General features: G+C 45.6%; 1 protein-coding gene across 2 annotated transcripts in view; it reads right to left on the bottom strand.

Moving 5' to 3' along the window:
* Positions 1 to 15242, bottom strand: part of FGD3 (FYVE, RhoGEF and PH domain containing 3) — a 115034-nt gene extending 99792 nt beyond the window's left edge. Inside the window, exon 1 of one of the 2 annotated variants that reach the window (XM_080606506.1) lies at positions 15203 to 15242. In XM_080606506.1, coding sequence (XP_080462632.1) covers positions 15203 to 15227 — 25 coding nt within the window. In that variant the 5' untranslated portion in view covers positions 15228 to 15242. Of the gene's footprint in view, positions 1 to 14019; positions 14543 to 15202 lie in introns of those variants that run through there. The other variant, XM_080606505.1, reaches the window with a different exon arrangement.
* Positions 15243 to 15466: the final 224 nt, after the last annotated feature.

Genomic DNA, 15466 nt, shown 5'->3' on the forward strand with positions numbered 1-15466 from the left:
AATACCCCACAGACTCTTTGTCTGATTTAAACTCAGTGCCTCCCCCAGTCTTCCCCCAGCACGGCCACACAGGGAACCCAACCACAACAACGTTTATGAACATGACCCAGGCTACGGGAAGGAAAGCAAACTTCTACATCAAGTTAAAACCTTAGAGGTTATCCAGAACATTAACAGACCCTGTTCTTCAGGCAAAGAGCTGTCTTACCTGTAACAAGCTGACCTAGATCCAACCTCAGCTGCTGGGCAGCCTTAAAAGGGAGCCCCCCAAGTCCAGCAGTGTTTTCCAGTCAGTTCAAATCCTTTCCCCCGCCTGACTCCAAATAAAGTCCTCAACTGCCCCAGATGAGGTAAGAGACAAAAAGCTTCAACAGATCAAAGGAAACAAAGCCAATCCTCTTCTCCAGCTTTCTCAATAGCTGTCAGAAGTCCAACTGAGCTGACAAAGACCAAAAAGCATTACCTCAAGGCTCAATTCAAAGGTGGCTGATCCACAGTCAGATTAAAGTGCAAGTCCTGTATACTAACATCTAAAGCTTCACTTGTTTAAATTATACAGTGTAAGTCAGTACTTAAGACAGGGCAAGCTTCTAGCTCTCCTGATCAAAAACTGTAAAGTGATTAAATGCAAAATGTAGGTTGCCTAACGGCAGAAAAAGCTGAAACAATAGTCACATGAGCAGCATCTTACCCCTCAGTAACCTCATCAACCCAAACCCAACTGTTTTGGGTGGAACCCATAAATACTTAGGTAACTACAAAGGATAAAACAGTTCTTTTCAAAAAAAAAAAAAGGGGGGGGGACAGGTAATACTTAGTGTGCTGTCCCATGCATATGTGCCCCTGCTGCTCTGAGGTGAAGATATGGTGTTGCTATTAGTCCTAGCAGGATAAAAAGCTCCTAACTCCACTTATATGATAAGAGGAGCCCTCTGCCAAGAACTGCAGTGCAGTGACGGTGCCAGAACCAAGTTGTGTTACGGCTCAAGGCCCCAGAATGTCTTAATCCACTGCCAAGTAAAGCCACTTCAATGCGGTGTCTTCATACCCCATTAGGGATTGCAAACCCTATGTTTAGGGGCATGGAAAGAAGCTGAGAGATTTACGAGAATTAGCATGGCTATATCTAGAGTTTCCTACAACACCCACTTTTTCCAGCAGAAGAGATCTGTGGTCTTCTGAGGACTCAAACGCCAGTTTATTCAGTACAAACAGACGAAACTCCACCAAGCACCAGCTCCCAGCTAAAGAAACCTTCTGACATACATCTTACAGATTCCTTAAATACAAATCTTTCTAGTGTTGCCTTTACTGTCGGTGCCAAGTACGCTATCTGCCAGCACAGTAGTAACTCAGGCTCGCAATGTAAGAGGGAAGGGAGGGAAGAAGAAAAAAAGCATTCCTAACAACATTAACAATTAGGAGCTTCCTGCAACACCAGTGAAGCACTGGTGATCTGCAGCAGAAATGCAGCAGAAAATGCTTTTCTTCTGCTAGCACTGATGAGCAGTCACATGATGTGAAGACAACCTCTGCTACCACTTGGACTCCCAGCGAGACCCCGAGAACTGGTGCAGGGAGCCAGCGCTTGGGAGTGTTTCCCATTTAATACAGTCATTGTAAAGCTCCTCTACTTTACAGAACCCAAATCTTCCTATTCTTCAGGATCCAGCAAGTTACTTTTCCCACTACCCTTAAAGCATATATATATATCCCCCTAAGCCACTGATTATATACCATTGTACATTCACCAGAATGACAGATACCTTTGACTGCTGCGGTTTTCCCCATCTCCTACAGTTTCATATAAAACAAAATCTCCCAAGTTCAAAGAAATCTAGTTTTTCCTAGATCTATTATGTCCTTCACAGGGAGACCTCTAAGTGGAGCCTCTTGAACTGATTTCCATTGCAATGAACTCTCACCCATCTGACAAAGAGGGGGAGGGAAAAAAAAAAACTGAAAGAGAAAAGGGTTTGTTCCTACATTTATTTTCACAGTGGAACAGAGGGTGTAGCACAGAGTGAGAGCTTGTCCCTGTCATTTCCTGCTGTTATTGACCAAAGTCTATCATGCCACCTAGATGATAAAATCCATATCAAGCTTGTAATTAGAGAGTGGAAAAGATAGCAGAAAAACAGCTTAGAATAGCACGGCTTTTATCTAATAATATTGATATGTTAAAGAAAGTAATTAACTGTTGGGCACCCTAGATGTTAAATATGACATTAGTTTACTATCTATATCCTCAAACAATTTTAAAATAATTTAACGATTAAGCAACATCTGGACACAGAGAGAAAACTTGTGACATGACTTGCAAGGATCTCTGAGCTTGGTTCTTTACGCAGCTGTTACAGATCTCTGTGCACACTTACGACCCAGACTTCAGCAACATAAATACCAATATTCTTGCAAAACTGGACGTAATCACAAGGGAATATACTGAATCCCCACGAACTCTGAAGAATCTTTTTTTCCTGACAAGACACTGATAAACAACCCTCCAAACCCAGTACTCATAACAAAGTTAATATACCCCCAAAGCCAGTACTCATAACAAAGACACTGCTGCCTTCACAGGCAGCAGACCCTCAGCTACCCTGGCCATACGTCAGCTGAATCCGCACATGCAGCCCCGAACAGCCAGGTCCTGACCACCTACAAGCTCACTTTGCAGAAGAGAGCTTTAGGAGGAGCTCCTAAATCTGGAGACGAGCAAAACAAAACGTTCAAATTTAAACAGAAATAGTTATTTTTACATCAGCAGCTTGACAGAAGTTGAAGGAAGGAAGAAACTAAAAGTGTTTGCATTAACATTCTGTACAAGTTACCATGCCTCGAATGGATTTGGAAACGGGTTTGCCTGATGGAGCATGAATCTGCTGGGTTTCACCAAATATTTAGAGCACAGTTGTCAGTACTGACAGAAACATCCTCAGTGGGAAGGAAATCATACTCACGATGGTTCTCAAGAAGGGATCGCGCTGCAAGTAAGTACATTCATAGAAATACATGAGATTTATTTCAATAGTCAACAAAACCTGAAAAAGTATTTACCTTGATTTTAGCCCTTACATTTGGGCTACACGGAGAACAGATTTAATGGGTGCACCTGAAAGGCGAGCAGCACTGCTGTCCCATTCAGTCCAGCCCCAAGTAGGAGACCAGATATCTCAGTATCTTTACTTCACACGCTGCATATTTCAGCCAGGGCACAGCATCAAATACCACCATTATCTAACTCCTACAAACACTTCTAAGCCCTCTAAAATTCTGCTTGTAGAAATCCACAGCAAAGTCTATGCTACAAACCCTACATAAATCAAACTTTATCATGACTGCCGTTAAATAATTGTAAAAACAACAACACAGAAAAATTGCAGACTTCCAGTTTTTGTTGTTTTTTTTTTGTTTAAACAATCTAGCTCAAATCCTGCTATTGTGAGATCCAGCATGGAGCTCTTAAAACTACATTTACCAGGTTTTAAAAGGAGAAAAAAAAAATCAGATGCTGCAGTTTAATCCCAGCATCAACACCAGCAAGTTCAAATGAAGAATCAAGACCTGTGTACCATTTTGAAGAGCCCAGATGGGTGCAGGGGATGGGGACAAATTCAGAGTCAATTTAAGTGTTGGCTAAAGACATGGCAGCACTTCTTCATCACTGAAAACTCCAACTAAAAAAAAAACAGAGCCAAAACAAGAAAACATAATCTAACGTTACAACCTACACCCAGTTTCTGCACATTCTTAACACAGAAAACCAAACCTACTTGCTACATACAATCTTAATGAAGAAAAATCTTATTACATTTTTTATTCCAGACATAATAAGCAGCAGAAATTACGTTCACTCGCTATCCACATTTCCGTGAGTCTATTACCCAACCGTAGCACAAGCCAAAAACATACAAAGCAGCAGCATCTTAAGCACAACTCTGCATATAAACCTAACAGTACATTGAACAGCACCACCAATATTTCCAGTCAAGGTTCCCTTTCCTGTAAGTGTCTGTCAGACATTCTCTTTCTTTAAAGGCATGCAATACGTCTGATCAACTCTAGACCTGTACTACTTATCCACTGCCATTAAAAGACATCCCAGAAGAATCAATACCCATGAAAAGTACTGCCTGCTCAGACAAGGCTTTATCTTGCTCCGTCCTCTGTTAATCCCTTCACATGTGACCTCCCCTCAATATCTGGCAGCAAAGCATCAAGGGCAAAAATGTAAAATTCCTTCAGGCACAGTCTTTTAACACCAAAGTTGCTGAAAAACAGAGAAATAGAGCACTCGGCATACCGCACTTCCAAACGAAGTAAATGACAATCTTTCATATTATTATGCCAGACTGAAAAATGATTTTGATTTTAAGGTCTGCCATATACCTTTTCAGAAAGGGGACACCACTGCAGTCAGGATCACCAGCTTTAAAATAAAAAGATAAAAAGAAAAAAAAAAAAAAACAACTTTTCCCACCATTAGATTTTCAAGTCTTAAACCAAAATGGAAGTTACAGAATCGAGTTATATTTGAACTGCTACCCTTGTATAATTGTGCTGTTTCTGAAAATCCTAATCATCATTAAAAAACAACTTTAATTATATTCCACAAACAGTATTTTAAGGCTTTCAGTACAAATGACGACTATGCAGTACTTTTAAAAGTAAGACACATGATGTTTAGAAATCTTTAATGCATTTCAAAAGTTAGATCAATATGAAACATCTGTTTACTAATTATATGCGTATTAGATGAGGCTTCATCGTTTTTCCCCCACTACTTGAAGTCAAAATCAGTTTTCAATGTGAGCGCTTCCTCAGCAAGGCCCCGAGGGACCCCACATATGATGTGCAGTTCTATGGAATGACAAGGATGATCGGGCTTTGTTGCTTATCGTATCACCACACCCAGAACTCTGCATGCTACACCCAGAGCCTACACGCTCACAAGTCTGATTTAATATATAAGGTTGTTTTTTTCCATTGCAAGACAGAGGAGCTTAAATTCTGGGAAGAAAAAAAAAAAAAACAAAAACGGGAAACAGCAGCACGATTAAGCAGCTAACAAGACTGCATGCACATGATCCACCTTAGTTGGATCTAAGCCCAAAGTCTCCGAAGGCTGCAAGCACAGATGTGCACATGTGCTATCTGGCTGCCAGAAGGCTCTGAAGCTCAATGCTAGGTTAGCCCATAGCTGTAACAGCTCGGTTTTGATTAATTTTTAACACATACTGTCAGCCTAGAAGATGTTGTGACATAAATACATCTTGGAAAGAGATTTCAGGAGGAATATCCTGAAGGCCTAAGGCATCACAGGAGCATGAGATGACAGGAAAGGTGAGAGAGCAACAACAGCGGGAAATGGAAAAAGCAAGTGGGAGGCTGACATTGCTCCGCAGTGGCATACTGGGGTTCCTTGGTTGTCCTGGAGCGGGACAAAGAGGCAACCGGGAAAGCTCAGAGAAAAACAATGGGGTTTGAGTTTCATCCAGGGAAGGAGGTGACTTACCTACACATTTCTTACTGCACTGGGAGAGTCAGTTTGGATTCAAAAGGCAAGAATTTGCCTGGGCACACACCAGCACGGCTGCACACTCCCCACCTCCTTGCATTTACCGTCAGAATACAATGCCTGCACCACTCTGTCTATGTTTGCTTTGCAAGTAGAATCAGAATAACTAACAAATCAGAGCTAAACCAGAAACTGAAGCAGCAAGTTGTTTTTCTGTTTCTATGTCCTGAAAACACCAACAGTGGAACCCATTCCCCACGGGTGGAGGAGTCAGGCAGCAGTACTCAACAGCTAGAAATGCATTTCCATTGGTATTACCAGAGGTACTTTTTTTTCCTCTTTTTGTTGTTGTTCGTTTATTTGTTTATTAAATACATACTAGCAATCCTAAATCTGTTAGCAACTATAAAAGGTTTCCTATTTCAGTGGAGGCCAAGAGTTTGGGGAGTTGATGAACCCTCCTGCTTTAAGACACAGTTCAATCTTTAAATAATTAGGAGTGCGGACTAGACGGAGAAAGAAAAAAACAAAACCATCTCTTGGTGCCTGCTATAGCCCCAGCTGCTAGCTACAGGTTTTCTTGTGTCCAATACAGTGGCTGTGGCCACTGGCAGAGCTCAAACCCCAGACTAAACCAACAACCAGCAACACATCAGTTCGTTTATTGGATTTGCATGGTCTGAGAAACAAATGCAAAAAAAAGTGTCTTGGTGTCTTGTCTTTCAAGTGAATAGGAATAGCATCTGTTCCACATCCTAAGTGAAGGAACTTTTCTGACTGCACAACCATCAAAATCAAGCAGCCTAACTAAGACCAACTACCCAATTCCAGCAATTCCAGAAAGTATGGATGAGGCAGGCTTTATTTTTTACTTTTTTATTCTGAGGAAACCTTACTCTCCCCTGGCTGGTCACCTGTGTACACTTGCAGCTTCATTAATACACTAGGAATGGCAAGGCAAGACACATATTTGGCCAAGCTGAAAATACATTTAAGAAATTAATTTCTGCCCTGCCTAATAATGGGGAGCTGTTGTCCCCCCCCACCTTCCGTATTTGACTCTGTATTTTTACAAGTCAGAAGCTGGCTGTAAGAATTTCAATAGCGATTAGTAAAACAGATACAGAAGGGCTCAGCAGGCAGCACTGTTTGTTTCTCCATGGGAAACCTCAGCCCAAGCGAACAACTCCCGCAGCCAGTGCGAGCGGTGCACGGAGGTGGCACACCTGGCTCCAACAGGAAATTGGAAAGCTGAGATTTTCCTCTGGGCAAATTCATCCACCCCCAACCCAGGGCTTTGCAGATATTCAACAAACAGGAAAAAAGGGGAAAAATTTAAATAGCAAAACCATATATGCTACTTCAATGCAAAGAATAACCGTTCCAACATGTAGCTATATGCTGCTGCAGCCTGGGGGCTAGACCTTTAATCACTACGAGTTATTGTGGATTCAGCCATGGCTCCGGGAGATCTGGGCAGAGCCATGTCAACCACCAGCAAAAACCTGACTGCAGGGGCACAATCCCACTTCTGTCAAATTCACCAGGGAACACAATGCGTGGTTTGTGCTGCCTTCGTGCTTTCACGCCCGGTGGAGGACGACAGGTAAGAGCTGGCCAGCGCCAAGCGAGGTCGAAAAGTTTTGAAGGAATTTATACTCTGAGTAAGTCTGTAGCAAATCAGCACTCAGCACCCGTGCCTAAAACCTGAAAGAGCTGGACTTGGTGAGCTGGCTGCACGGGTCCTGCCCAGCCACTATCTCACTGTCCAAGAAGCATCATCCCCGTGCTCCTCGGCACAGGGTGCACTGCGGGACACCAACAGCAGCCAGAAAACAAAAACATGGGAGGCAGAGGTCTGGCGGCACTTCCATCATTGTTTTAGGAGGATGTAACAATGGACAAAAACCATAAATAATTCCTCATTTCGCTTATTCATCCAGTTCTTATTGTTCTGTTCCCTGGACCATCTTTCTTTTACCTCTGAAGGTATGATACCTATGAATCCATAGGTTAATTTCAAACACACTTTCTTCAAAATTTCAGCGTCTTTCCATGTTTTTTGCATTTTACTTACCACCTTTTCCTTCCTTTCCACTTCAGACTTCCCTTCCCCTCCGTTCACTTCAGTTTAACACAAACGTTTTTCTTCATCATTGTGAAGATGTGGGTGAAATTCACATCGTGAGCACCCTTCAGATACGCACGGGGAGAGTGGCAGGTAACATCGTATCTCTGCAGAACTTATCTGGGAGCACAGCAGTGTTTGTGGAGCGACAACTGAAGCACATTGCACAGGTGATTCTTCCCAAACATGGTAAATCCACATCTGGCAGCCCCTCCAGGCCTCCCTTCCCCTCGCCTTTCCCAGCCCTGGTGTTTGGTACAGTAACTTTCACCCTGTTCCAACCTCAAGGTCCAAAACGATTGCTGAAGTAGCAAGAATCTCATGAATGTAAATATTTGCTTAGGGTTACGTTACCAAGAGAGAATTTCTGCTCAGAGCCTGCAAGCTCAAAAAGAAAGAATAAGGAGGGGCCAAGAGTTTAGAAAAACTAGGGCCCAGTGTTAAATTCCTTCATTATAGTTAGACACCTGCCTGCTTTTCAGAAGTCTAAAATAAACAGGAGAAACCTCTGACATCCAAGGGATATTTAGATGTTTCCCCGCCTTCCAAAAAAATACTGGGACTACCAGGCTCTTTGGACTTTTGGAAATCAGATTTTTTAATATGAATGCTGGTAGCCTCCAAAACTCCCCGTATAGATTGCCAGTGCGATGTGTAAAGATGTGCACGCTACATGTACAAACTGAACCCAAACGCTCCGTCCGAAGGATGTAGGTTGGGTTTCCAGTAATAGGCTGACGTCTAACCAGAGTCCAAAGTCCCCAGGTTTTAGCCTTACACATTAATTAACCAGATCAATAAGTACCATAAAGTAGCAGCGGAGGCAGCTACACTGAAAGCTGTGGCTCTGTGTATTTCAGCCACAGAATACTCAAAGTGCTTCAAGAGAGAAAACCAGCAAATATAACGTAAGATTCATGCATTCAGCCTAGCATAAAAATATTCTCTACCTGAATCTTCATTAAGCCAAAGACTTTCTAAAATGGATTAAATCAATCTCCAAAGAAATTCAAGAACTGGAGAATTATATTTCAAAAAGCAAAGCTGCAGCACTTTAACATATAATTTCAATCATATAACTATTTTTGTCCACACTGAAATCCACAAGGGCCTGAAATGTTTTAACAGTTCCTTGCCTCTAGCAGCCGTTTCCTGTGGTCTGCTCCATCCCTCTCTGTTAACGCCTTCGGGATTCTGTCATACAAGGAAATGCCTTTTCCTACTACTAATAACAGATTTGAAGACCATGAATCGTACATTATTTCATTCACTGCCCGATGACAGCTTCTTACTCAACGTCAAGAGCTCATTTCAGAGCAGCAATCAATACTTCTGGCATTTAAGTGTACTGTGTGAGCCTGTGCAATTTGAAAACTTAGAAATGGCTATTCTTGCTTTTAACAACTCTGAGCACTCAAGAAAGTCACCAGCATCTTTAAAAGACACAAAAGCTGTCTCAGTGCTTGACAGATTTCTTCAAAGCAAAAAAAGCTCCTTCCCTAGGCTATTACTGCCCAGCACAACTGCGGGGTGGGACCCAGGAAGGGCTGACCAGCCTCCCAGGGATGCCATGTGACAACAAACTGCGACTTCCCAGCCCGTGTCATGGCAAGCAAAACATGAGGGAAAAGCAATCTGAACATACAGAGAGATACTCGTGAAAGAGACCCTGAAGGGGTATGCAGGCAGTCTGGCCCCAAGGCAGGTACCTGGGCTCTGTTAATGGAGCTTCTGGAGGTGCTGAGTTCACGAAACCACCTCTGGGAGCACCCCAAGGGCCACAAAGGGAATCCTGGACAAAACGACTGAGGTTATCCTTTATAAAACTCCTCCTCTCCCAGCCTTCCTGCCCAGTTGTCCCAGCCCACTCGCTCCATCACCAGCTCGCTGTCCCATACCAAGGTCTTCAGACCGGCGAAATAACTAAGCGCAGCCCCGAGAACAAGGAAGTTGGTAACACCAATAAACTCTTACATTTTGCACAAAGACCAAAATAGCAACAGAAGTCAGTGACACGAGAAGAAAAAGCAGGAAGAAAAGTGCTTGGAGAGGTAGTGGTCAGGGACCACAGAGGCAACGTGCTGTAAATAATGCCATTACTGAGAAGCCGGGTCACAGCAGCACACCCCGGGTATTTCTCATAGAAGCGCACAGTGACTGTTGCCAGAAAAAGCAACGCCCGTGTCAGTGCAGGAATGGAGATGAGCATCAGCCTGTCTCTCCATCTAGTGCTGCAGGGGAGGACATTCATTACCATTTCTCCTCCGTGCTGGCTGGTACAGCGTCCCCGGCATTGCGATACAGCAAACACGCAGAACCTCAGTACCAGAAACTCCTAATGATACCAAGTACAGATAAAGTGCAGAACCACTTACTGAGAAAGAAAACGCAAAGACTCGTAAAGTTTTAAGACACTGCAGCAAGCAAAATGCAAATATGGTGATACTAAACCTCTCTTTTAGGAGATGGCTGGGGAACAGGAGGGGGAACAGGAGGGAGGGGGAAAAAGTTCCCCTGCAAGCACTTCCCCGTGTACCTCCACGATTGTTACACCAACAAAGGCCTTCTCAAATTTCACTACTCATAACCTCCAAACCAGCCGGAGTTTCTTGCCGTGACTGCCTGCCCATTACTGTACGCTCCAGAGAACGCAACGCCGATCTGCAGACATCCATCCCCAATTTCATGGTGGATTTTCACGGTGGGGGTCCGAGGTGCTGTGCCTGGAGGCTGGGGGCAACCAGACACAGTGCTTACCGCCGGGACGGGCAGGGGGGCACGAAAATCTGAGTTTTCTTCTGAGAGCTAGTGGTGAGCAGGCAGCGTGGCTCGACGGCTGCCCCCCGCAGAAGGAACCAGCTGAGGAGCTCAAACACCTCCCTCGCAGCCTCCCTCCTCCCTCACTTGTTCCTTAGCCTGAGATCAAGCGAACTATCTCAAATTCTCTACCTTTGTTCCCACATCTGAAAAATACATGACGTTGATTTTTTACTTCAAGGGAGCTTTCAGCTAGTTCGGAGGATTTGGAAGAGGAAAGATATTTGTGAATAGTATCAATATTCATCATGATGCGATGATTGTAAACCAGAGTCTCTCAAGTGAAACATTCATTTTCACATTAAAATTTGATAATGCCAACAAAAACAAATACCGCAGTAGTTATTATTACTTTTAATCTGCAACACTATTTATTCCACTCCAACAAGTTCACATAGCCAACAGCTCAAAGCCCCAATACAATATCTGTATTCAGCCCCGGGAACTGGAAGTATTTGTTACTTATTTTTTACCCGCCACCTCTTTTAAATAGTTTTAAATCGAGTTTTCAGTATTTAATAAAAGAAAAATATTGAAATTGTTTACCAAACAGCTTGGAGAAGCAAACGAATCTTATTCAAACGCATTTTAAAAGTTTACAGCTGCTTTAGTAGGAACCAGTTTACAGTCAGAGAGGAAACAAAGTATTAATCACATCATGGTTACATCAACACTCGCTGTCCTCTCAGATCTCACACGGACTACTCGGGCACACTAACCAAAGGAGGACCACTTGCATCAGTGTGACTGGAGTCCGATAAACTTAACCAGACACCTAAAACAAAAGTAGGTACAAACAATTTGAAAGCAGTACATTGATTATCATTGAACACGGGTGGTAGAAGCAGATCAACCTCAGCCAGGAACAAGAACGTTCACCCAGTGCCCATCAAAGCCGTTCAATGGTTCATGCAGGACAAAGCTGCTCCTAAAGACAGCCTTAAGGACGTTAGTCGCTGAAAACGAGTGGAAAACTCACAAATTTTAGATAGGCTTTCAGAGGGCAACAGTCCCCAAACCACACCATCCCATGCAGCTTGCTTGAGAGCAAGGCTTCCTCCAAAACAAACACCTAACAACTTAATCATTGAGCTTGCAGCATGAAAATCTAGGGTTGCTTAGGGGGGAAAAAAGTCAGAGCCCATCTTGAAAATATCACGATGCAAAGAATGCACAAGGGAAAAATCATCACCTTGGATTCTGACTTCCCATGCCTTTTCTCCCGGAGCCCCAGTGTCTCAGCAACCTGCTCCCATTGCTACTGGCCTCAGACACTCTTCCTCCTTTTTGAAAATGTTACAGAAGCTCATCCCACACAAGAAGCCACAAGGATTTTCATTGCTCTCTGTTGATTTCATCATTTTCACTGGTATGAACATCCTTTCCTCCATCTCTGAGTCACTTCAAGACCTAATAAGCTTTCAAGTCCCAAACTCTGCACATTATTGCCTCAAGTGATGTGGTACAGGGGGCATCCACAAGAGTTTTCCAGGTCAGTAGTTCCTGTGGCACTGCTAGACCACGCTGGATTTCCTTAAGGAAAGGGTAGCCTACTACCATTCCCTATCTTTCTTTCTCATCTCTGTGGAAGATGCCTTAAGGATCTCCTATCTTACATATCTATAAAAAGACAGAGTTCCTCTGGGAACAGGGTCCTAGATTCATTTTCAGCGAGTGTTCTAAACATACATTTAAATGCTAGGAGCTGCACTGAAGGGTACTCCACTTCCAGCCCCCTTCAGGAATGATGTGAGCAGGACACATTCGATCAAAGTCCCAGGAGCAAGGTTAGCATCTACAGATGTGAGTAAGATCACCACGCTCTAGGTGCTGTAACTTGGCAAACAGAAATAACTCTCACTGAAGACAACCACAGCCAACAAAGCTGCATATTCGTGCATACGGTGGAGTATTTAGAGCACCTACCTACCAGTGGCTAACCTGGGAGCCTAGGCTCCTTCTGTAACTCACGGAGAGAGGCTGCTAACACAGGTATCCCTGGTCACCTCCTGCAGGCTCAAATCCATGCAGGAGGACCGTCTCCAAACTTAACGTACTGAAGTACCCGAGTAGCCCAGGAGATGCCAGGAGTCAGATTGTCTGAATAGCTATGAAGCCAGGGCAGATGGTAAATCTCAGCAGGTCTGCAACTCACCGTTATCTTTCTTGGGTTGATCCAGCCTTTACCTGCCCAAGAAGTAGGGCAGAAGAGAAACTGCATTTTTAAAACACAAGGATTTATTTCTTCAAAAGAAGGAGCTCATTTAAATTCTATTTTATCATTTTTCTCTAGCTTTATTAAGCTAAGGAGACATACGAACAAACCCAGTTTGCTTATTTCGACTTTATAAACACAGTTCTGCTAGCCTGAATATCATCTCTACAAGTAAAGCATTCTAATTTCTAATGGCGTGAAAGCTGGCTTACTAGTACAAATATACATCTTAAAGAACATAAAAAAATACTTTTATCAGTGTATTCGTCACCATATGTATTCCATTTACATTCTGTACGCTTCCCCGTGTGGACAACAAACCCAATTCTGGCCATTAACAATTGCCAATAGTCCCTTTCACTCCTTGGTGCTGCTGCGTTTCAGGCACTGCAAGAAGCGGTTAGCCTACAATTCTGTTAAATTGTAGAGCCATTTTCCTTTGTGCTAAAATTCCCTAAAGCTCGCACGGGAACCAAGGTAGAATGTATCCCTTTAACACAGTTTAACCACTCTTAATGCTTGGAATGGAAAATGTGACTTAGGTACTGAGGTTTAAAAAACAGCTACGATGTATGTATGCAGCCAATTTTCTAAACATGAATCTCGTAAGTTTTTTTAGGCTTTTTTGTTGCATGAGAATGTAGAGCTTACAAGAGACAGCCAGCTAAATGCAACAGACCATTATGGCTCAGAGGTTTCCAATTTGCAACTAGAAGTGGTTTACATTATAACTACTAACAGCTCCAAAAGGTATTTAAAAAGGACAGAGTGGAGAAAAAACTTGGCATTTCACAAGTGCCTAAATATGGATTGGCAGGAAACAAATTTGATCTGTGCCGTTAATAATAGCCTTACCAAAATAAGTGTTTAACAGAACTGGTTTTATGTGGTTTTAGAAGACCTAAAAATATATTTGCACAGCTCAGGACTGTAGTTACACAAACGTGCAGTCCCCGGGCATTGTCAGCCGCCGAGGGACGAGGCTCTGGGGGGCCTGCCGCCAGCCGCCCACCCCCGGGGCACCCCAAAAAAAGGGGACGGAGCCCAGCGGCGGCGCTCCCGGCCCGGGCTGGAGCCTGGGGGCCTCCCGCCAGGGTCTCACCCCACTGAGAAGGGGTTTGAGCTGGGAACAGGCGTGCTGCTGGAGAAGGAGGAGGGAAAAAAAAAAAAAGAGAGGGAGAAGGGGAAAGAAAGAAGTTCCACGCCGCCCCGCCGGCCTGGGCAGCCCGAGCCCCGCCGAGGACTCAGCGGGCGGGCGCGGAGCGGAGCCCGCACGGAGCTCCCCCGCGGGGGGCCCGGCCCGGCTCCGCTCGGCTCGGCCCGGGGTCGCAGCCTTACCCTCCGGCTCCATCTGCTCCCACCGCCGCCGCGCTCCGGCGCTCCCCGAGCCGCTGCGAGTCGGGCCGGGCTGCGCGGTTACAAAGGCGGCCGCCGGGCGAGGGGGGTGGGTTTCCTCTCCCTCCCACTGTAGCTGCATCGCGCCATGAGGCGCCGCCAGCGGGACGAGGCGCCCCCGAAGGCGGCGGAGGCGGGAGGGGCTCCCGCCGCCCGCCTCGGCACAGCACGGTACGGCCCGGCCCAGGCGGGGAGGGGATCGCCCAGCCGGCCTAGCGCTTCGTGCATGCAGGCCGCGGCGGGGCGGTGAAGCCCCCCCCCTCACGCCTCCCCGTCCCCCGCCCCGTCCCTCGCGGCCCGGCCGGCGGCGGCTGAGGGGAAGGGAGCGCCCCGGGGCCGGGGGACGGCGCTGCCGAGCTCTGGTCTCCTCAGAGGAGCGCGGTGGCCGCCTCCCGGAGGCTCGGCTGCCGCCCGGGAGCGCGGGCTGCCCCGCTTGATGGGTTGTATCCATCTTGAAGCGGCCCAGGGCAAAGCCCTGCCGCCGAGTTGTTTGGAATGAGTCATAGGATCACGGAATCATTAAGGTTGGAAAAGACCTCCAAGATCATCTGGTCCAAACATCCCCCTACCACCAATGTCACCCACCAAACCATGTCCCTAAGTACCACATCCAACCTTTCCTTGAACACCCTCAGGGACAGGGACGCCACCACCTCCCTGGGCAACCCGTCCCAATGCCTGACTGCTCTTTCTGAGAAGAAATGTCTCCTGATTTCCAACCTGAGCCTCCCCTGGCGCAACTTGAGACCATTCCCTCTACTCCTATCACTGGGTATCTGCAAGAAGAGGCCGACCCCCAGCTCCCGACAGCTTCCTTTCAGGGAGGTGTAGAGAGCAATAAGGTCTCCCTGAGCCTCCTCCAGACTAAACCCCAATCCCCTCAGCCACTCCTCAGCTTCACAAGGCTCCCAGCTCCCACACCAGCTGTTGCCATCAGTGCCAAAAGCTCCTCGTGCAGCTGCTGAGGGCAGCTATTGGGCACGTGGCAGGACCAAGCTGACAGCATTTGTCCTAGGGCCATGGATGGCTCCCCAAACTGCTGCCCTTTCCCTTATGTCCTGGGTGGAAAGCAAAGGGAATATGAGCCATGTTGTGCAGTCCCCTCAGACAACCAAATGCTGCTCACCTCCCAGAAAGCCACACCAAACCATAAGATGTTTCAGAGCTTCTTGAAAAGGCAGACCAGGACTGACTCACTGCTCTGTGCCTTTGTCAGGGAGAAGAATGTGCCAGGAACCGAAGGGTGATGCTGTCCTTCACAGGCAACGGGGCATTAATGCTGTGCTGATGAAGCATCGCTCATGTGGTCAGAGTGGCCTTTCTGCAGGGGGTGTACTACAGCCACGCTAAAACCCTGTCTTCAGATGAGGTACATGTTTAAAGGACAGCT

This window comes from Anser brachyrhynchus (genome assembly GCF_964034855.1).
Source record: "Anser brachyrhynchus genome assembly, chromosome: 10".
Lineage (NCBI taxonomy): Eukaryota > Metazoa > Chordata > Aves > Anseriformes > Anatidae > Anser > Anser brachyrhynchus.